At 44.5% G+C, this 23666-nt stretch overlaps 1 protein-coding gene across 10 annotated transcripts in view; it reads right to left on the reverse strand.

Annotated features, from left to right (window-relative positions):
• The window catches only part of PRP4K (pre-mRNA processing factor kinase PRP4K), a 1306928-nt gene that overhangs the window by 523344 nt on the left and 759918 nt on the right, over nt 1-23666 (reverse strand). For all 10 annotated transcript variants that reach the window (XR_011274234.1, XR_011274233.1, XR_011274232.1 and 7 more), the window contains one exon: nt 10324-10397. Coding sequence is in view for 4 of the 10 variants with exons in the window: in XM_069613497.1 (XP_069469598.1) it covers nt 10324-10397 (74 nt within the window). In the remaining 6 variants the exon portion in view is untranslated. The remainder of the gene's footprint in view (nt 1-10323; nt 10398-23666) is intronic.

Raw genomic sequence — 23666 nt, forward strand, 5'->3', positions numbered from 1 at the left:
TTTTGGCCTTCCCTGATCTCTGCATTGCCACGGGCCTCCCGGCCGGGCAATTTCTGTTGCATAGAGTGGTCATACAGGCCCTAAATAGCAGATGGCCTGTCGCTGTCGACCAGACCGTGGAAAACGAATGCATCGAAACGATACTAAACGCTGCTGAGGGGATACACGAAACCTCACGTATCTACGAGGCCCTTCTGTGGGGCTCCAACAAAGAAGACCTCAAATGCCAGAACAGATGGGAGACCGAACTAAGCCTTGTTTTTGAGGACAAAGACTGGGATGATATAACCCACTACCACAAAAAAACCTCCCGAAACGCCTGCTTACAGCTCATTCAACTGTATATTTTGAACAGAGCATACCTCACCCCAGAAGTTATTTCAAGATTTACCGGTGCGAGCACCCAATTATGTCCCAAATGCAGTGAACCCAAGGTTGGTATGGCCCACATGTTCTGGGGATGCCCTGTGATTAGAGAGCTCTGGTCACAAGTGAAGGACAGAGTGGCCAGTGCTGACATTGATATTGAATTGGAGGAACCCTCAGCATGTATCCTGGGCAGATATAGGCGCAACAGGAAGAATAAATCCCTGAATAAGCTTAGAGACCTTATATATATATATATTACGGCCAAAAGGCGCATAGCCATGGGGTGGAAAAGCCCTTGGGGCCCGCCTATGCCCCTGTGGTGGGGTGATCTTGCGAAGTGGATCACAGCTGAAACCGCAGCATGGGAGACAGCGATCCAAGTGCAGAGACTTGATTCTAGCGAGGAGCTACACCGTTGGGTGGCCTTAACAACACCCCTGCTCCTCCTGAGTCGCAGGAGGGTGAGCCAAACGGGGAAGGCGACCCAGGCCCTGGCAAGGACTCATAAGAAACAGTGAACTGACTGTGATCTTGGAGGGGAAGGGGAGGGATGGGTGGAGGGGAGTTGGGGACTTTACTTTTGATACGCCTGATATATTTCTATTGATGCTTTTTTGTTATCTCATGTTATGAAACTAATAAAATATATTAAAAAAATAAATAAATAAAACATTTGGTTCTTAACTTGATTCTGGACTCCTAAGAACTTGTGCAAAGACTTTTCCATTTACTTACCTCAAGTGCTGCATCCTATACAAAGACTTTTAGCCCATTGACTTTGGCTTAGCCTATTGAATGACTATTGAATTGAGTGATATCTGAAAGTAATTGCCCTGCTTATGAAAATTAGTAATTTCTTGAATTCTAATAATCTTTGCCTTTTACAAACTATTGACAGTATTCTGTATGCCAACAGTTGGTTATTAATGTCCCCAGCAGACTTGTTAATGAAGTCAACTGTGGGTGTAGGTTGTGTCTGTGGGCCATCCCAAAAGGACCTTGTCTGATCCAGAAACTCAAAGTGTACAGTATTGAAGTATATTTGTGTGTTACTATTCTATTGCTCCCTTCTGAAGAAGGCTTTATAACTGACTGATACATTATTAATTGTTTATGCAAGAAGCCTTGCGTGTAAGAGTTTATTTGAATACCTGTAACTGTGAATCTTTGTGCAACTCTACTACAGCTCACATTTCCCCTCTTCGATAAGCCTGGCTGCTCAACGCGCCATCAAAACGGTGTAGTACAAGCTTATACCAAAGGTTGGGTTGCCTATACCTGTAGTCATAGTTGTTTTTAGTGTTCCCAGAGGGTACTGCATAAAAGCTTTGCCTAACAATCACCTCTGCCTTTTCAACTCACCCAATCACTAGTACGTTACATCGTTGATTCTATGCTACATTCCCATCCACCAGCATCCTATGCAGGGGGGGAGGGTGCAACGCACATTGGCGGTCTCTGAATTGGTACTGTGGGTTCAATCCTCGTCACCACAATTGTATTTGTGTAAGGTGTAGCGGAAGAGGACATCTTACTTAGATTTTCTGTTGTCTTTGTTGTAAATGCAGGTGTGTTGTAGCGGTCTATCCGCTTGTAAGAAAGCAGTGAGCTGGTCCTTAGCATTTCACGTTAGTGTTTGCGAAATAGTACTCCGTTTTTTGTAGCATGCTGAGAGTACATCATATTGTGGGGTGCATGTCTGTGGCACTGAATACCACTTACTCTACTAGGTGCCATACTTTGAGAAGCAGACATACGCATTGTTTCAGTCTTTATCTGTTCTTTGGGCAGTGAAGGGTTCCATAGCGACAGTAGAGATGGCTTCTCGTCGAATGATGTCTGGTGCAGAGTCTTTCGCTGTGTTGATGGAGACCAGCTCAGAGCAAGGCACAGAGCCGGATGTGCAATCTGAAACAGATACTGCTTCTGAGGGTGAGCAGGAAGGTGAATGGGGAAGTAACACTTCGATGGATGCTAGTTCCTCCTCCTCCTGCTCCTCCTCCTAATCATCTGATGACGAAGAGGATGAAAAAGGACATGAATGTTTTCCCACTCTTCCCACACGCAGGGGACCTGTAAGTTTGAGGGGACATGCAAGGAATGTGCCAGTTCCCGACATGGCTGCTGAGTTGTAGTGGGCGCCTCCAGCAATGGCACAGCCTGTTGTGCCCCCTTTCACTGGTATATAAGGGTGCACAGTGAATACAGATGGGTTTCAGCCTATTGACTTTTTTAACCTTTTTGTTGATGATGGGTTCATTGCACATGTGGTTCAGTGTTAGGAAAGATTTCGTAATTGTGGGTAATTTTCCTTCCATGTGGCAACCCCTAAACTTTTTGCTGTTGTGTTTCACCGTGATCTAGACTTTGCCAGAGAAGTGCAGCCTTCGCCGCACTCCTCTGGGCTTTCGCTCCATTCTTACGGGGAAACTGACATGCCCTTAAGACAGTCAGTACCGGGAAATGCTGTTTTCCGTAGTTTCTTTATCATGTTGTGGCTTTCGTGCAACATGACACAAGAGGGCACTGTAAGCTAAGTTACTGCTCTCTTTGGTCTCTAGCCTTCTACAGGCCCTAGATACTCTTTTTGGATTGTAACTGATCAGTGCAAGTGATTCACGGACGGGAATGGTGGCAGCGATCGTTTCTTGTGTTTTGAGCTCCTTTTAGCGTTTTAAGCACGTTTCTCGCGCTCAGCCCAAAATGGTGGCCTATCTCCCAAAATGGCCAGACCACGAGGCTCCTTTGTCCTGTCCGCTGACCGTCTTGCTCCCTTCACCTTCCCCAGGCCGAGCCGACCCGGGGCCTTCCTTATTTGGGCATGTACTTTCCCGCGAAACACAGATACTTTTGCGGGCTTCTACAGGCCTTGTGTGCGCCTCCAGGATGTGGGCTGGGATGTCTGGTCCCAATACACATCCTGGGTGCCAGAGAGTCTAGGGTGGTGTAAATGCCTGGGACCACCGTGGTCCGTGATAGGTCCACGTATGGTGTGAGTGTTGATGAGCGGATCTCCCATTGGGTCCCCTCCGTTTTGGCGCAAAGGGAACCGTGGATAAGAGGGGGCTGGAAACGCCACTACCATGTCGATCTCCTGAGTTCTCACGAACGAAGGAATATAGGAGCTAAGTATCCTGCAATCACGAGGCTGAACCGAGAAATCGCTGGTGACCCGCTGAAGGACTGCACCTCTGCACTGCCGTCACCTTGTGAAACCCTTTTTTACCTCTGATCGAACCAGAAGGCCTGTACTGGTACTTCGATCCTTGGAATAGAGGGACAGCTATTCTCGGCATCTTCACCATCTCCTGCACGTAAGCCTTCGGAAGTGTCTCTGGGCCATCCAGCAGACTGACCAGCCTACACAGGAGTCTTGCTCTGTAACCGCCGCCAGGTTGTGTTATATTTCTAGTCCTTGTCACTCTCACACTATTCGTACACTTGGCGTTCCCAGGTCTGAAGTGAGTAGTGTACATTTGACTGAGATACACACGGCCGCTCCGTTGCCCTGCTGTGGTAACAAACTGTGCGGGTTCACTTCGTTTGGGACATCTTTAACTCAACTCTGCTGCGGCAGAAACTAGACGACGACGAGACGTCCCCTGCTCTCCTGAACCTGCCAGCGACTGAAACTGACGCGGAAAAGCCTGGGCCTGCTTGCATCGGGGACCGGTGAGTAGCATAGCTAGGAACTGGTCGCCCTCCTGCAGGAGCCCATAGCTTTTCCCCGCTGTGTCAAAACAGCACGCCTTTCCGTACTCGCGCTCTGCTTCTGCCCACAGTGGAGGCTGCGCTTGAGTCGCGGAACTCTGTTGTTATTCATTTGTGCACTAAACTGAACTGCCTGATTCCCTCGAAGAGACTCCCCTTTTTGCCCGTTGGCACCAGCGTGTGCAGGTACTTTTGAGCACAAGGCTCCACTCTTCGTAGGGCTCGGACTTCCTTTTAGTTAGGTGCCTCTGAAGGTGGACTGGGTCTAAGCATTATTTCGCACTACCTGTTTTCCTTCCCTTTTAGGTGGACTACACATTTCGTGCATCTAACGCTTTAGACTTGTTTGTATTTGTATATATATTGTATTGGTTTGGTATGTGTTGGTTTACTAGAGTTGTATTGTGATTTCTCGCTACGGTCATTGTTTTAAAGGCCTTGGAATAAATGTGTATATATTTTTAATATAACACCTGTTTGGAGTAGTTTGTAAGTGTCCTTGCTTTGTGTGCTCATTGCGGGCTTTCAGTCACCCTCACCCCTCTTGAGACCTAGTCTTGACCGCCGCGATCGCTACCCTGATTGGTCTGGCTTGTCCAGAGGTTACCCTGTTCCAAGTAATTAGGTTGGCCTTCTGAACTTCTGCGCCGCCAGGACAGAGTTCAGAAATCCGTCTTAACATTCAGCAAACCAATTTGTACGCTGCACAGTTCTTGACGTCACTGGGTCCCCCTCTCAAACCCCATTCCAGAGAACATTCATGGGTTCCAACAACCGATGTTGAGATGAGAACATTTTGGGGTCTCATTTTGAAGATGGGAATATCGCTGAAGCGGTCTATCTTAATGAACTGGTCTACTGAAGCGGCATTTGCAGCCCCTTTTTTTCCAGCAACAATGAGTAGAAATCGCTTTCAAGCACTGCAACGTATGTTACATTTCATTCACAACTCGGCAGCATTACCCAGAACTGACCCAAATTTTGATAGGCTCTTCAAACTTCAGCCATTTCTGAAGCACTTCACTCACCGATTTGCGGAGGTATATGTTCCTAGCCAGAACATATCCATTGATGAATCATTGGTGTTGTTAAAAGGTTGGCTAGTGTTCAGGCAATTCATTCCTGGCAAGAGAGCACGATACAGGATCAAGTTGTACATTTTGTGTGAAAGTACCACTGGGTATGCCTACAGCATGAGAGTCTACAAAGGGAAAGACTCTACCCTAAACCCTGCCATTTAGGGACAAGTGAGAAGATTGTTTGGGATCTTGTCACACCATTGCTTCACAAGGGTCACCAATGCATGTGGACAATTTCTACATAGGAATTCCACTGTTCAAGGAAATTAACAATGTGGGCACACTGGCATGCGGTACAATCCGCAGTAACCGCAAAGGCTTCCCCAGACAACTTGTGTGTAAGAAGTTGGACAGTTCATACCGCTGCAATGTATGGCATTGCAGCAGGATGAACTGTTGGCAGCAAAATTCTAAGACAAAAGGGATGTGTACATGCTAAGTACTATTCATGATGAAAGTACTTCAGCAGTCACTCTGTGCGGGCAGACTCAGCAAGTGTGGAAGCCCAACTGCATTCTGGACTACAACAAATACATGGGTGGAGTAGATAAAGCAGACCAAGTGCTTGAGCCATACCATGCTGAACGCAAGTCGCGCATTTGGTATAAAAAGTTGGCCAAACGCATTATGCATTCAGCAACGTCCAATGCTTATGTGGTGTACCGTGCAGCTAATCCACAAAACAACCTCTCCTTTCTGAACTTTTAAAAAGAAGTTGTTCAATCTATGACTATGGTCCATGTACAAATTCCCTCCTTTCCAGAGGTAGAAGATGTGGCAAGATTGCAAGATCGACACTTTGCCGATTATGTTCCTGCCACAGCCATGAAGACACAACCTTACAGAAAATGTAAGGTGTGTACAAAACAGGGAAGGTTACTCAGGTGTACTGTCGCCAATGCCCTTCCAAGCCAGCCCTCTGCCTACAGCCTTGTTTCCTTTTGTGTCATACAAAGGAAAAGAATTGGGAGATCGACTGATTTCTGGAAATGCCCACCGTTCCTTGAAAGGGACCATTAGGCTCTGAATTCGTCCATGTCTTACAAAGGAATGGCACTCCTGCTCCCTGCACTGGAGGTGTACCTTCAATAAAAATGCAACAGCATTTCAACTCACTTAACTTGATTTAGCGTGCCTTCCCGAGCATTACTAGTCCTGCTCCCTCCATTTGAGGCCTGCCTTGGAAAGGCACACCACTGCTGTCCCTTTCCCTTGAGGCCTGCCTTCGAAATAAACGTCAGTCTAGCTCCCTCACCTCAAGGCTTGACTTGCAAAGGAACACGATTCGAGGCGTGCCTGCAAAAGAAAATTCATTACGGATACCTCCACTCGAGGCGTGCCATGCACAAGAAAGGAACTCCATTGTGGTGAACTGCCCTTTGGAGTGCTTTGGAAAGCAATGCAAGTCGTACTCCCTCCACTTGAGGACTGCCTTGGAAAGGGGCACCACTCCGGTACCTTTCACATCAGGCCTGCCTCAGAAGGAAACGTCGGTCTAGCTCCCTCTGCACGAGGTGTCACTTGCAAAGGAATGCAATTCAGGTTCCTTCCCCTTCGGTGCATCTTGGAAAGGAATGCCACTCCAGCTCCCTCCACTTGAGGTGTACCTTGGAGAAGAAGGGAACCACTCTGGTTCACTCCCCTTTGGGGTGTCTTGGCAAGGCATGCTAGGGCAGCTCGCTCCACTTCTGGCCTGCTTTAGAAAGAAACGTCAGTGAAGCTCCCCCCGCTTCAGGCGTACATTGGAAAGGAACGAGATTGCGCCCCCTTCCACCCAAGGCTTGCCATGCAAAGAAATGCCATTCCCGCTCCCTCTACTCGAGGGGTGAGTTGGAGAAGACAGGAACACCATTGAGGTTTCCTCCACTCAAAGGGTGTCTTTTGAAAATAGTACACGCCATTTTGGCTCCCTCGCTTGAGGTCTAAGTGTCATGAAAGTGGTACTTGGACACCATCTGTATGGCGGTGGTGTCTTGCTTACCTCATAACACCCTGCCTTCTTTATTGTTTTACCTCAACTTTATCTGCTGTGTAACTGAAATGTCTTCTGTAGGAATTTCTTGGATACGATTGGTGTGTGAGTCAGGTTAAGCTACGTAGAACATGCAGATGCCATTTCTATGAATGCACTTTCCCAGCACTGCAGAAATGATTAGCATGTTAGAAGGTGCGTGTTTAGTGTGGGTAAGGTTGCACATATGAATGTTTCAACATACTTGCTATGCGCATGCCCGAGGTTGGTGTGAAAGAGCGCCTGTAGGCCAGGTAGCCAAGTGAGCCAATGTGCACTTGCTATCAGTGTGCAGATCCGATTGCAAACACATGACATTTGAATGCAGACACGGTTCATATGCAATTGCTGGAAAATTATGTGAAAGATATTGCCTGGAGACACGGTAGCATTGTGAGCAGATGTCCACTGCTCTGAGTGTGCAGATACGATTGGTGGTACATGACATTTGAATGCAGACAAAGATCATATGCAAGTGCTGGAAAATGATGTGCAAGATAATGCTAGAGACACGGGTGCATTGTGAGCACATGTCCACATGCTATAAGACTATAGATGCGCTTGATGTGGCGCAAGTGATTTGTTAGAGGTGTGACTGCTGACATGGACGCCTACTGACTGCAGACAAGAAAGGTGTATGAATGGCCCACCCACCGAAACACGCCGCCAACAACAGATGTTCTACCTTCCCGCGTTCCCACATGTGTCCCTGTTAGGCAAAGTTTGTATGCAGTAGCCTTTGGGACCACTACACACATCTAGGACTACAGGTGTAAGCAAACCAACCTTTCGCAAGTGTTCAAATAAACTCTTACACTCAAGGTTTCTTTGATAAATACTTATTAATTTATTCATCTGTCATTAGAAGGAGGCAATATAATCACACACAAATATACGTCAATACTATTTCAGAATACCTTTCAAGAGGAGTAAAAGGCAAAGATTATTAGAAAATGAAAGGATACAATTATTCTTAGACAGTGCAAATACTTTGAGTTCACCAGAAGAGTCAATTCAGTTCAATAGGCTAGACCAAAGTCAATGTGCTAAAGTCTTGGATAGGATAAAGCGGTTCTGGTAAGTAAACGGTAAAGTCTCTGCACAAGTTCTCAGAAGTAGTTTGTAAAAAGAAGAATCATATGTTGGGTCACAAGCTGATTAGGCCTGCGAGTTGCAAAAGTTTCAAGCACTTTCACTGCGAGGGGTAAGTACTCTCAGTCTTATTTCCAGTACCTTACAATGAAGAAAAAGATGCAGCCGATGACTTCTTTTCCTGGCAGTTCCTGCATATCTCGCTGTTCCTGTGCCTCAGTCGCGGGGACAAGAGGCAGGACGTCGGGGGACTCCTGCACTGCACTGGGACTTGTCAAAAAGCAAGCACTTTGCAAACTTCAATTTCGGTGGCTGTGAGTAAAGCACCCAAACTGGTGTCCCTCTCCCTGGTTCTACGTTTTCCTGCAGCAACTCTGAGGAAATTCAACCAGCTCTGAGATAGGTGTCCAGGCGGCTTACTTGCAAGTTGACGGACTCTGGTCTGCCTTGCACTTATCGCCCCAGAATGTATTGCCCACAATCCCCGACAAAGTTTGCTATTAGCTGGAGAAAAACACAACGTTTACTTTGCCGGGTTGTTCTGGGTAATGAACTCTGGGCCGATTGGGGCAAGTCAGCCCTCTGTGGATTCCCATGGGTGTCCTCTTTTTGGAAGTTCATGAGGTTCGCTGTTTTCCTTGGTGGCATCGACACCCTAGGCGCAAATCTGTAGGTTGTCTGCATGAGCAAAATTCCTGAGAATCTGCTGTGCCGAAAGGCTTGGGGTGACCCGTGTTTTCGTCTTCTCCCTTTGCGGCCAGGTAGGTGCACCCACACATGTGAGGTACCGTTTGCGTCGGGGCACCCGTGGGAACGCAGGAAGGTATGACATTTGTTGTGTTTGCGTGGGTTTCATAACCTTACGACCCATTTGCTGCTTCTTGCTTTTGTCACACAACACTTTCATTTCCCAAATGTGACCTACATTTAGTCACTGCTTTAGGCACTATACACTTTTGTAACCTGCACAGGTCACCTACACTTCAAAAAGTCTGCCTGTGCTCTTGCAAAAAATGTATGCTTGCCCTTCCTCACCACATTTGTTTTCCTTATGTACACATGCGAAGTAGGTCTGTTTAGGCCGTAAGAATAAAACTCCTGTGTATCATGGGTCCGTTTTTGGGTTGTGGTATTGCTTGTTTTGTGAAACATTACAAAAAATGTGATTTCCTAACTGCAAGAGTCGGGGGAATGTAGCAAAGCATTGTTTTTCGCAAAATTCAAAAAAGCCATTGCCGTACCGGGCCAACCATTTCCACCACATACCTTTTTTTCAGTCATTTTCTGCTTTTTCCCCAAACTATGGAATTTTCCCCTACATAGTTGTTGCCTGACCTGCGCAAATCACCACGTCCTAAACTTGGAATTTTGTCTACCTTTCAGAAATGTATGCCTTTCTGTCCTCCCATTCATCTTTCCTACCTTTTTCTTCCATTCTGTCCACGCATGTCCTATTGGAATAATAGGACAAAATCGCCTACCTCTCACAAAACGGTTGATAACCATATCAAAATATTTTTCTTTCGTTTCCACTCAACCTGTTATTGAAAGCCAGGAAAATGGGGAATTCAGCACAGCAAACCATTTGTTTCTAGCCCTTACAAGGAAAAAAAACACAGGCTTCTTTGTACATCTTTTTATTGTCCTTTTTTGAAAATGTTCTCCTTTTTGGTCATTTTCTCTCACCCCCCTACAGCAAACTAGGATTCCTGGGTGCCATTACGACCGCTTACATGTGGGGAAAAAAGGGGCCAAATTTGGCAAAGAGATTTCTACTGTAACAAAAAAGTTACAAGGCATTGAATGGCGACATACCAAAATCACCAATAAAGACCTTGGCATTGGGGGGAAAAACCCATGGCAGTCAAGTGGGTAATAGCTGTGAAACCTTTTTAGCGCTGCTCTTTTTTGACAACCGTATTTAGAAATCCTGCAAAAGGTGTCATTTTTATCTTTAGTGCTAGATGAAACGAAAGCTAATGTATCCTCAAATGAAACTTTTTTTTTTTAACACTGAGACAAAGTACAATAGTAAAGTAGAACTTTAAAAGAAATACCTACATCAAAGAATGCTGCAAACATATCATCAGATTCTGTGAACATGTCAGGAGCCAAAATCTTTTTTTGTGTTGTACCTTTTAAGAAAAAAACAAAAGATTACGGTCAACTGTGTAGTAGTATTTGGTTATGGTTTGTAATTGGTGCAAGTTCATGACAACCATACAAAATGCAACTTACCATAAACAAAGAAGATTTGCTGAGAGCAAAATTAAAAATGGGCCTATAACACTATGCAAATTCTGAACAATCCGGGAGGTTCCGCCATGAAACCAGAGTAAGCAGGGAAGCTACTACAATTCAACATGCCTACAATTACCACCACTTTAGAAGAAAGTATACGTGACATTTCCGCTATAAGTTGATAAACTGGTGATCCAACAGTGCTTATGTTCTGCATTAACATGCACATTACACTATCAAAACACATGCCTGTGGTTTTACCCTCCTCACTTCTTGCCAGAGACTGTATGGCATACATTACTTACTGTTAATTCCCTCTACCTTAGAGCCCTCCAGCTCTTTCGCTAAACTTTGGGACTTTGAACTTTTTAATTCTAATTGCTTTCTGTGTTTGTTTCTTTGATTATGGAGTCTAACCAACTCCATACGCATCATCTTTTCCTTTGTGTCACAAAGCACCCTCAGTGCAGTGACACAGGGAAGCCTTTTAGGCTGTCCCAAGGTTTAAATAACTTCTCTTGGATAAACTACTGTTTCCCAGAGAAAGAAAAGTGAAATTGACTTTACTAGTCTTTTTAAATTCCTAGACCTAGCACACCCTATCTTACAATAGAGTGCTGCAGGGGTTACTTAGTATCCCCTATGACTAGAAACTCATGTAGCAGTCCAATGCTACCCTTTCCTCTCGAAATGGCTGGAGGCAGTGGTTTTACAACGTACTACCATGTTTTACCATCGTGGGAGCCATGTTTTTCAAGATGGTGTCTGAGCCCCCTTTGTTTAAACAGGTCCCGGTCTTCTTTATTCGCCATTTCTTTTTGGAAAGGTCCTTCTAGAGTTTGTGTCTGCGTGCCAAACCAGGTTTGGTCCATTTGTTCCTTCGCCTTTGGCAAGCTTCAGGTCTGAAGACCGCCTCTGGCGCCCGAGTGTCTGAGTTGGGCAGGAAGTGAGGGAGGTGCTCGAAACTCCCTGTGTTTAGTCTCCTAGGAGACCCAAATGCACTCTGGCGTAAATGGCAGGCTGCCTGTCAGGCAAGGACAGCCACCCTGCTGGGTGAGTGACAGCTAGGCTGGAATGAATGGGAGAGAACTGAATAAAATGCAAGTCTCTTTGCTTGGAAGGCAAAGTCGACCACTGGAACGAAAGAACCAAAGACAACCTTTAAGAGCACGGCTGCTGCAACTCCTGGACCGTTGGTTTGCCCGGTGAAGCCCTGCTGCAGGTCCGAATTGGCAAGTTCATCTCGACAGAGAAGCCCTTCAAAGACGACTTCTCCCTTTGAGTTGGTGGGACCAATCAACTCGAACCGTAAGTCACCTGGATATAATTCTCTGAGCTGGTTGTATTTTAGTGCTGCAGGAAACCGAATAACCCGGGAGAGGGACACCAGTTTGTGCGCTTGACTATGGCTACCGGAAATGAAGATTTGCCAACTTTTCGACCAGTCCCAGTGCAGGAGTCCCCCGGCGTCCTCTCTCTTGTCCCCACGACTGAGGAACATCGAGATCTGCAGGAACTGCCAGGAACAGAAGTCTTCGGCTGCATCTTTTTCTTCATTGTAAAGCACTGTGAAAACCCGACCGAGAGAATTTACCTCTCACTGCGAAAGTGCTTGAAACTTTGGCAACTTGCAGGCCTATTCAGCTTGTGACCCAACATATGAACCTTTCTTTTACGTACTTCTGAGAACTTTGGCAAAGACTTTTCTGTTTAATTACCAGAACTGCTTTACCCTATACAAGACTTTAGCCCATTGACTTTCGCCTAACCTATTGCATTTAATTGACTGCTCTGGTGAACTCAAAGTATTAGCAGTGTCTAAGAATAACTGTAAGCTTCTTTTTATTAACCTATGCCTTTTTGCTCCTATTTCAAAGTAGTTTAAATTCCTCAGAAACGTACAGTGTAAAGTACTGAAGTATATTTGTGTGTGAGATATATTGCCTCCTTTTATTGAATGTTTTATAACTGACTATGAAATAAATTTATAAGTGTTTTACCAATAAACCATGAGGATAAGAGTCTATTTGAATACTTGTGATTGTAGACCTCTGTGTAACATTATTACAGCTCACATTCCCCTCGAGATAAGCCTGGCTGCTAAGCAACGCTACCAAAACTGTGAAGTACAGACTTATACCAAAGGTTGGTTTGCTTACACCTGTAGTCCTAGTTGTGTTTAGTGGTCCCAAAAAGTACTGCATACAAACTGTGCCTAACACTTACCGTAATTGAATTTCTAATACTTGTATCTGCTTACATTCACATGCTGTGCATAGGCTGACATCTAATGGTAGGTGCAGAGTATTGCATTTTGTTTTCGAACTTTGAAAAGGGACGTCGACTGGGCGGGTTTGTAATACTATCCCTGTGTGACATGTATTGTACCCATTATCCTTCTCACATCGAGGTCCATCCGATTGTTTTGTTTCTGACAAGAGGGAGCATGAAGTGAATGCATGAGTAAAGAAAAGGTGAACAACGTCTATGTACCATCAACTCCAAGTGCGGAGGAAGCATGTGAATCTAAGCATATACAAGCATCAGAAGACATGCATTACTCGCAGTAACAGCATTTCTGATGATTGTATCTGCTTAGATTCACATGCTGTGCATATGGTCCGACATCCAGTGGTAAACGCAGAGTATTGCTTTTTGTCTTTCAGGGACGTCAGCATAGGCATGCCTGTAACACTATCCCTATCGTGACGTGTAGTGTACTCAAAATCCCTCACGTGCTGAGGTCCCTCCGACTTTATTTTTTCTGTCATGAGTGAGCCCAAGGCTATTGTGAGTGATTACATGAAGAGAGAAAGTAGTAAGACGTCTATGTTCCTTCCACCCCGAGCGGGGAGGCATGGAGGGCGCATGTGAACCTAAGCAGAAACAATCATCAGAAATTCTATTACGGTGAGTAATGCATGCCTTATGATGCTTGTTAATCTGCTTAGAATCACATGCTGTGCATAGACAAGCGAGCACAACCTGGAGTTGGAGGTGGGATGTGAGAAGAACAGTAGAGAAAAGATGTCTTAATACTGCTTGTCACACCTGAGAGTCAGATCTAGAATAATTGTCTAGGCAATAGTGTTTTGTAAAGGTGTGTACAGAACTCCAGGTTGTCGCTTTGCAAATGGACTCTAGGGGAATATTTGCAATGAATACCATGGAAGCCCCAATGCCCCGAGTAGAGTCTGCTCTAGGCTTGAAGGGCAGTTCTCTCTTAGCAAGAGCGTAACAGTGTGATGCATTTGACTATCCACCTTGAGATAGCTGATTTAGAGACAGAATGCCCTTCTCTGCCAGCTGCCACTGAAACGAAAAATTGGTTTGTTTTTCTCTGTGGTTTAGTTCTTTCCACGTAGAACATGACTGCCCTGCACACATCTAGTGTGTGAAGGCTTCTTTCGGCCATGCTCGTGGGATTCTGGAAGAAAGTGAGTAGTTCGATCGATTGGTTCACATGGAACTTCGAGATTAATTTAGGCGCAAATCTGGGATGAGTGCGCAGAACCACCTTATCCCTGTGGACTGTAACAAAAGGTTCTAGGACAATAAGGGCCTGTAGTTCGCTGACCCTTCTAATAGAAGTGATAGCCACTAAGAAGGCAGTCTTGTAAGTAAGGTCTTTAGACTTCGCTTTATGCATTCGCTCAAAGGGAGATCCCATGAGTCTGGTTAAAACCACATTTAGATCCCATACAGGAGCTGGGTGAGAAATTGGGGGATGGATTCTCTTAACCCCTTCCATAAAGGCCTTAATAACCGGTATTTTCCACCATGACACTTTCTGTTGCAACGTGGTGTAGGCTGAGAGAGCTGCAAGATGAACCTTTAGAGAATTGAAGACCAGTCCTGCGTCTAACAAATGGGTTAGGTACAGCACAATGTGTGTGGGTGAGCAATCGATAGGATTGATGCCCTTGGTATTACACCAGATGACAAAGCGTTTCCATTTACTGGAATAGCAATATCGGGTGTTGGGTTTTCTAGCTTCCCTGAATATGTCCATGCATCTCTGAGGGAGCTGTAGGTGTCCAAACCCTGACCTCAGGAGCCAGGCTGCTAAGTTTACAGTTTGTGGGCATGGGTGTAGAGGCTCCCCCCTTTCCTGCGACATATTTTACGGGCAGGGTAGTTTCACTAGTGGGGAGAGGGACATTAGCATTAGAGAAGCGAACCAGGGTTGGTGGACCCACATGGGGGCTACCAATATCATGGGGACTGGTTCCTGGTGCATCTTGTGTACTATCTTGTTGAGTAGGGGAGTCGATGGGGGTGAGGGGGGAGGGGAGGGGAGCGTAGAGAAATTTCCCTGACTATGTTATCCAGAGTCCGTTCTCCTTGGAGCGGTTCTGGGGGTACCTGGAGGCGTAGACTTGGCATTGGGCGTTCTCCTGAGTAGCGAACAGGTCGATCTCTGGGAAGCCCCATTCTGCAAAGACGGAGACGGTAAGTAATGCATGTCTTCTGATGTTTGTTGATCTGCTTAGAATCACATGCTGTGCATAGCCTACCGAGCAGTACCCGGAGTTGGAGGTGGGTTGTGAGAAGGAACAGTAGTGAAAAGATGTCTTAGTACTGTCTGTCCCACCTGATAATCAGACCTAGAATGAGTGTCTAGGCAATAGTGTTTTGTAAAGGTGTGTACAGAACTACAGGTTGCCGCTTTGCAAATAGATTTGAGGGGAACATTTGCAATGAATGCTATGGATGCCCCAGTGCCTCGAGTGGAATGTGCTCTAGGCTTGAAGGGCAGCTCTCTCTTAGCAAGAGTATAGCAGAGTGTAATGCATTTAACAATCCATAGTGGATTTGGAGACTGCGTCTCCTTCTCTTCCTGCCGCCACCAAAACAAAAACTGATTAGTTTTCCTAAGTGGGCGAGTTCTTCCCATGTAGAACATGACCGCTCTGCGTACATCCAGTGTGTGCAAGGTTCTTTCTATCATGCTTGTAGGATTTTGAAAGAACGTTGTTAGTTCTATTGACTGGTTCCCATGGAACATGCAAATGAATTTGGGCGCAAATCTAGGGCGAGTGCGCAGAACCACCTTGTCTTTACCCTTGTGAACTGTTACAAAGGGATCTAGGATTGAGAGCACTTGTAGTTCACCTACCCTCCTGATGGAGGTAATAGCTATTAAAAAATCAGTCTTAAGGTTGCGGTCTTTAAGACTTGCTTTGTGCATGGGCTCGAAGGGAGCTCCCCCCCACGTTTAGGTCCAATCCTATTCTATTTATCTTTGTTTAGTAAGTGCTTCCATGTTCCTTTGTCTTGTACTCATGGTGGCCCTGAATCATGCTGTTCCCATCTTCATCTTGTATCCTTGCTTGCAACATTATGTGTTACTACTGACTTACAATTGTATTCACTCTCCCCTCTTGCTTCTCCACTCTTTTTGACTGCTTACTCTGTTCTCTCCTCCCCTACCCTTTTCCTATCTCCTCTCCTCCTCCCCTTACTTTCTTCTATGCACTTACTCTATCAGAATTGGCCCTGGACATAGTATGATAGCAACCTCGTATGTCGCTCCACCATCCCCTTACTGTCCCCCACCCCCTCCAGCAGTATCTGAAACGTTGTCAGGCCTAGTATGATAGTCGCTTGTTTTGTTCCTCCCCTCCCTTTCTGCACGCCTCTCCCTCACCTTTTGTTTTCTCTGGCTCTACCAGAAATGTAGTCGGGCCTAATACGGTAGTCGCCTGTCTGTTTCCATTTCTTTCCCACTATCCCCCAGTGGTCAGGCCGAGTATGATAGTTAATTTCACATTCTTACTGTTCATGGCCTGTAAGAATGTCGTTGTATTTTCCCTTGTTCCCTCCCTTGCCTTGAAGCGCTTTGAAACACATTGTGTGTAGGTGCCATATAAATAAACTATCATATCATATCATATATCATAATCCGGGAGCCGGGTTAGAAATGGGAGGGTGAATTCTTTTCACTCCCTCCATGAAAGCTTTAATAACTGGTATCTTCGACCATGACACTTTCTGTTGTGATGTAGTGTAGGCTGAAAGTGCAGCTAAGTGCACCTTTAAGGAGTTAAAGACCAGTCCAGAGTCAAGTAAATGAGTTCGGTATAACACACTGTGTGTGGAAGAGCAGTTAATCGGGTTAATGCTCTTTGAGTTGCACCAGATGACAAACCGTTTCCATTTGCTGGAATAGCAGGATCTGGTGTTCGGCTTCCTTGCTTCCCTGAGAATGTCCATACATCTCTGAGGGAGTTGCAGGAGTCCAAACTCTATGACCTCAGGATCCAGGCCACTAAGTTCAATGTCTGCGGGCATGGGTAAGCATCTCCCCTCTGTCTTGCGACAACATGTTGTACGGGCAAGGCAGTTTGATTGGAGGAGATAGGGACATCTCCATCAGATGAGCGAACCAGGGTTGGCGGGTCCACATGGGGACCACCAATAGTGTCTGGTCCCTGGTGCATCTTGTGCACGATCTTGTTGAAAAGGGGCGTCGGGGGGGGGGGGCATAGACAAATTTCCCTGAGGTCTCTGTGTAATCGCCATTCGTACTGCCTGGGCAGCGGAAAGTCTCTGCTGAGTAAATCTGCCAGAAGATTGAGTTCCCCTGGAACATGTTGTGATAACAGGAACATGTTGCGTTTGAGAGCCCACAAATATTCTGAGACAGTTTGGACAGCCCTGGAGAATGAGTGCCCCCTTGTTTGTTCAGATAGTACATGGCCGTGGTACTGTCTGCGAGGATTAGGATAGTCTTTCACTGCAGTGGTGTTTCGAAAGCTTTCAGTGCTTTGAACACTGCCAGCAGTTCCAGCAGATTTATGTGGTTGGACGCTATGTCTGACGACTAAACTCTGCTTGCTGTTTGCTGAAGCAGGTGGGCTACCCACCCTCTAAGGGAGGCGTCTGTAGTTAGAGTGGCTTCCACTGCAGGGGTGGTGAAGGATTTCCCTTTCAAGGGGTTTTCCCTCGACCACCACTGCAGCGAGAGAACTAGGGCCGGCGAGACCACTACTAAATCCTCCCACTGTCCGTTGGCCTGACACCACTGGCTGCTTAGCAACTCTTGCATTGGGCGCGTGAGCAGGTGCACGTGAGGAACTAAGTAGATACATGGCGCCATCATTCCTATCAGACGCATAGCCTTGCGTACTGTTACCTCTCGACTGGCTACACATTGAGGGATTTGAAATGAGTTTTGAACCCTGTCGTTGGAGGGGAAGACTAGGCAGTCCTTAGAGCCCCTAGGAATTGTTTGACTTGACTGGGGTCTAAGCTGGATTTTTTCTCGTTGATAGAGAAACCCAGACTGAATAACAGATCTATTGTCTTTTGGGTATTTGACAGACATGTCTCCTAAGAGTCCCCTTTTATGAGCCAGTCGTCGAGGTAAGGATATACTGGAATGGATTGCCTGCACAGGTGTGCTGCTGCTACTGCTAGTACCTTTGTAAATAGCATTGGTGCAGATGCTATGCCGAAGGGTAGTACCTTGAACTGATAATGTTTGTTCTGTATCATAAATCTGAGGTATTTCCTGGGCGCTGGCAACATCGAAATATAAAAGTATGAATCTTGCATGTCCAGAGTTGCCATGTAATCCCCCTGTGTGAGCAGGGAAATTACTTCCTGCAGGGTGACCATGCAGAACTTTTGTGGTTTTACAAATGTGTTCGCTGGGCGCAGATCTGGAACAGGGCGCATGGTTAGATCCTTTTTGGGTACAAGGAAGTAAGAAATACCTTCTTTTACCTGTGATGGGGGTATGATCACTATGGCTCCTTTTTGTTCCAGTATCTCGACTTCTTAAAGAAGTATGCAAAGATTTTCTGGTGATAGTCTTCGTTGTCGTGGAGGTCTGAATTACAGTACCTGTGGGCTATGGTTTTTATCACCCACTGGTCCGTGGTTATTCCCTCCCATGGCTGAAGGAACGATGTAAGCCGGCCCCCGACCAGGGAGGCATGGGAGGGGACCCGAATCCTCAGGTCATTTGGAACCTGAGGCTAGAGAACCTCTAGGGTTAGGGTTCCTGCCCCTTCCTTTACCACGGCGCTGTCCCCTTTGGGGGTACGTGGTGGGGTGTAAGTGTTGGTTCCCTGTGGAGAGTTCCAGTTGTTTCTGAACAGTATTGTTGGTGACTGAAGTGTTGGCCACAAAAAAACCTTCTGTTTCCAAAACCTTGTCTTATGGAGGGTCTCCGAGTAATTTGGTCCAGACTCTTTAGGGTGTCATGTTCCTTTTTTGCAGTATCTAGGGCCTCGTCGACCGCCTTCCCAAACAAGTTGGACTCCTCCACAGGTTTGTTTATAAGCAACGCCTCCGTCTCAGGTTTAAATCCTGAGTTACGAAGCCATGCATGTCTTTTGAGGAGTATGTCCTGAGCCAGGGCTCGACAGGCCGTCTCTGCAGAATCCAAAGTGTTCTTTAAAATGCTCTGGTTAACTTGCCTACCCTCAGAGACTGTGGTGAGGAGACGGGTTCGTAGAGGTTCTGGAGCCTCTTGTAGGCCTTCTTGCATTAAAGCCCATTGCGCATCGGCGTAACTGGCCAATAAAGTGGTGTTATTGGTAATACGCGTAGAGTACGCTGCTGCTCTGGTAACCCTCTTCCCAAGGGCATAAAGTCTTTTCCCTTCTTTGTCAGGGGGTGCCTCGCCGGTTGACAAAGGGACCCCTGCTCTTTTTCTTGTGGTAGTGACTACCAAAGAATCTGGGGTGGAATTACCTCTAATATATAGAGGATCTGAGGGAGAAGGGCGAAAGAGTTTTTCAATTCTTGGGTATACACCTCTTGTGAGAGCAGGTGTTGCCAAGGAGGGAGCCAGGCATTTCTTAATTGAGTTGAGGAGAGGGATAGCCTGGCTGGCTGGCGGCTTCTCTTTGAGTATATCTTTTATTTTTATTTTTTTTATTAAAATGTTTTGTTTGATTTAACAAACTTTTCATTTGTTCATAAATCTAAGTAAAAAGGAAATTATCGGCCACAAGTTCACGTTGTTCACATTGCTCCTCTGGATTTTCGGTAATAAGATCATTCCAGAATTTAATCACAGTAAATATTAATCGTTTGTTACTTCCTTCGAGGAGTTCCGCCCATCTTTCTTCTGTTGTTGCTGGTTTTTTGGAAATTTTAAAGAAGTCTTTGTTTTCGATTTCAAGGCTCAGCATACCATGATCAGATGAAATAGAGTTTCTGGTCTCAATAAATTACAGAATCGATGGGTCCCAGATTTCTTAAGAGGTTTGGCTATCAAGGCTTGGTATTCGCGAGTAGGCAATATATTTAATCTAAATCGCAGAAATAAATCGCGAAACTTACAGCTGGGAAACTGTACCAGATATTTAGGTAATTGATTAAGTGCCCTCACCTCTGTTTCTGCATGAAGATGCCGTTTTTACTTTTTCTGTAATCCCAGTGTCCTTAGCCAATCGTTCGTTTGTATTTTCCGTTTTGCATATTGTGGTCTATTAAGTAGCAATTCGTCTGAGATGTCTGCTATTTTCATTTTTGCCTTAATTTCGTTAACCCATTTCTGTAATGCGTTCGATCGGAAAGCGTCCTTTTTTTCTGTTAGGATTTCCAAAGCTGGTATTTCATCATCAGACATAATTTTTCTTAACAAGTCCAGTTTCCATAGCACTATTGACTGTACCGATTGTAAGGCTAACTCCAATCTTAATCTGTTCATTGGAAATGTTTTGGGCAAGGCAAGTGTCTTCCTCCAGAACAGTGCCTCATAATAGGGCCATCTCATTATTTTTTGATTAATTAGCGTCTCGCTTGCATATGTTAAGATTGAGATTACTTGTTTGTACAGAAGAATTATTGGTTTTACTGAATAAGTCCTGTATTTTAAATGGAAGAAACGACCTTGGCTTGCCCAACTTCTTGCTTTTGCTTCAATGTGTTCTTGCCATTCTGTTTCGTTTTCTGAAGGATTAATTATAACTCCTAAGTATTTGATTGTCTTGGTTGTCGCAATCTGTTGGTTTCCTTTCTGAATTTTTACGTTTGGTTGCCTTTTGGTTTTCAAGTTAATCAGCTTCATAATTCTGGTTTTATCGGTGTTGATTTGCAGCTTATTGTCCATCATATAGTCTTGTGCTTTATCCACTGTTCGCTGCATTCCTTGCACTGTTTTGTCTAAAATGATAATATCATCTGCGTAAATTAGCGTTTGTATAGTTTCGCTATTGATTTTTGGAGGGTTCGCTACGGTGTTTAGAATTTTTTCGCCAAAATCATAAGTAAAAAGATTATAAAGACACGCAGCCAATGGACAGCCTTGCTTTAGGCCGTTGTCTACTGAGATCGTATCAGTCAGTCTTCCTTCTTTGGTCAATCGAACACGTATTGAGGTATTCAAATAAAGCTCTTTAATTGGGTTCAGAATATTTGTGGGGCAGCCACAATTTCTTAATTTAACCCATAACAGTTGTCTATTCACTGAATCGAAGGCAGTTTTTAGGTCTATAAAGGTGCCATAGAGTTGTTCCGATTTAGCCATTGCTTCATGTTTCAACATATTCAACAGTAGGAGGTTGACATTAGTACCTATATGTTTGAGAAATCCGGTTTGTCTTTTGGATTTTTTGTTGTTATCTTTTGCCCATTGATTCAACTTTGTTTGCAGGAAACCAGCAAATAATTTCCCCAAGGGATCTAGTAAAGCTATCGGTCTGTAATTGGCCGGGTCTTTTCTATCTCCCTTTTTGAAAATTGGAATCAAAACTGCTGTAGTCCAAGTCTTAGGTATCTGTTGGGTCTTTTTAATTAAGCATAATAGATGACTCATAAAGTTGGCCCACTGGTCCGGGGCGGCTTTTAAATCTGTATTTGATAGACCATCAGGTCCTGGGGCTCTCGATGATTTGAGTGAGTTTATGGTCTTAATGATGTCTTCCTTTTCCCATTTAATGTCCCACGGGTCTTCGTTTGCTTCTCTTACATTCATAACTGTTTGTACCGACTTTTGGTATAATGCTGAATAATGGTTCATCCATCTCTTTGCATCCACTTCTTGAATCATCTTTTGACTTGTCGCTGATACATTCAACAATGACCATAGTTGTCTTGCATTTTTTTCTTTAAGTGCTGTCAAAATCGCTTCTGCATCAGCTTTGATACCTTTAATTGCATTGGAATATTTGGTCTTTTCTCTTTTTATTTCTATTTCAAGATTAGGTGTTTTGGATTTTCTCAATTTCCGTAGCGCTTTGTAGTGCTGTTTTTTTTGTTTGTTTGGACTTTGATATTGAAATAGTGAGGGTGTGCTGGTTTTTGGTTAATCTTTGTAGTCTCCTGTTTATATTTTTCAAGGATCCAGCCATACCCCATTTTGATGATATCTTGAATTGGTGCACCTTCAAAGGTTGAAGCTATTTCCGCCATTTGCTTGTGTTTAATCCTGAGTCTATTCAACCCATTTGTTAGCTCAAGGACCGGTAGAGTTAGGCATCGGTCAGTGGCTGGTTTGGTAGACCATTCGATCTGGATTAAATGATGATCACTGTCCTGTTGTCTCGAGTTTCTTATTGCTGTCGTTAAGCTTCTGATTCTTTCCGATGTGAATAGATAGTCAATGATTGATTTCAATGTTTCACCTGCCCATGTTGGTAGAGGTTTACCTTCGGTATCTGTTGGCTGGATACTTAGATATATGTTTCTTTGAGCCACTTTTCTCATCCACTTTTTTGCTCTGCTCGACCATGAACTGGGGTCCAATGACTGACCTTCTTTATCAAATAGGTGAAAGTTAAAATCTCCTACTATGATAAATTCCATGTCACTATTCGCAATTGCTATGTTGTCCAATTCTTCAAATATCACGTCAATAAATGTCTTCTCTGACATTGCATTAGGGTTCCAATATATATTAACTATGGATATCAACAAATCATCCAAGGCGGTTAATGTTTCCTCTTTGTTGGGTGTTGTCATTTTAATAGTTAGATATTGAGCCCACGGATGAATGTTTTTACTAGCAATGATTGACCAATTTGGATATATTTTTGAAAGTAACAGCATTCCTGTTGCGGGTCTACCCTGTTGGCTTGATATCGCCGGATTCATTAATGTAATGTACCCCTCACAGATCAACTCTTCCGTTAGCCATGTTTCTTGTAAACAAATGATATCCAGATTCTCTAGAAATTCTGACCGTTTTTCTAGGAGATGTTTATTCCCCCTTGTATTCCATGTTCCTAGGGAGATGGTACATTTCTGTGCTTCATTCTTATTTCGTTGTTATAGATAGGTTTTCTTCAAGATTGATTCACTTTGTGGAGAGTCGCGGAAATCACGCCATATCGGTTGTGAATGCAAATCTTCATGAGGAAGTAACCTTGGACTATGGTTCTGCTTTGTAGCAGGTTTGATCCGTCTAAACCGGTCCTCATTAAAGTTTGATTTCAGATTGTTAAACGGGGCTAGATTTTTTTTTTTTCTTTTCAGCTAAGGCCCGTGAGACAAAGATTTCCTTTATTCCAAATCCTAGTTTCTCAAACTGATGTTTATTTGCTAGAACCATTTGCATTAATTCTTGCTTGCAAAAATCAATTTGCACCTCTTCCATATGTTGCTTATTTGGAAAGAGAACAAGATCTAGATCATCCGATTTTAATTTCTCCACTTGTGGGATTGCTTTGAATAATCGTAGAATATTGGCTCTATTCATTATTACCGTATCGTCTGTAATTGGTGTTGATGGAAATAGAACTATTCTATAGGCAGCAGTTATCTTCTGTGGGTTTATAAATTTTGGTCTCACTAATGTGGGACTTTTTTGCGGGATCTGGGTATTTTGGCTGAGCTCTTCAATTTCTCTTTTTGGTTCATCATTAGATATTATTGAGTATTCTAGGTCCATACTCGGTACTTCTTCCTCCTCCGCTTCAGACAGGGTTTGTTCTCTTGTCGAGTCTTTATATTCATCGACTACTATCAGCGTCAGATCTTGTGAATTGATTGACAGATATAGGCACTCATCTCATCAGCAGTTGATAAGTCTATTATTGGAATAGGTTTTTCCACCTGACTGGGTGTTTTTTTATTATTTCCAGCAGGGCATCCAATGGTTCCGATGTAGCGGTGGTAACGGAATTGGTCTGCTCTTTTTGAATTACCGCTCTTTCCTTTTCACTCGCTTTTTGTTGAGTACCTTTTTGTTTTAGCATAGAATG

The sequence above is a fragment of the Ambystoma mexicanum genome, chromosome 5p (genome assembly GCF_040938575.1).
Source record: "Ambystoma mexicanum isolate Mex_15411 chromosome 5p, UKY_AmexF1_1, whole genome shotgun sequence".
Lineage (NCBI taxonomy): Eukaryota > Metazoa > Chordata > Amphibia > Caudata > Ambystomatidae > Ambystoma > Ambystoma mexicanum.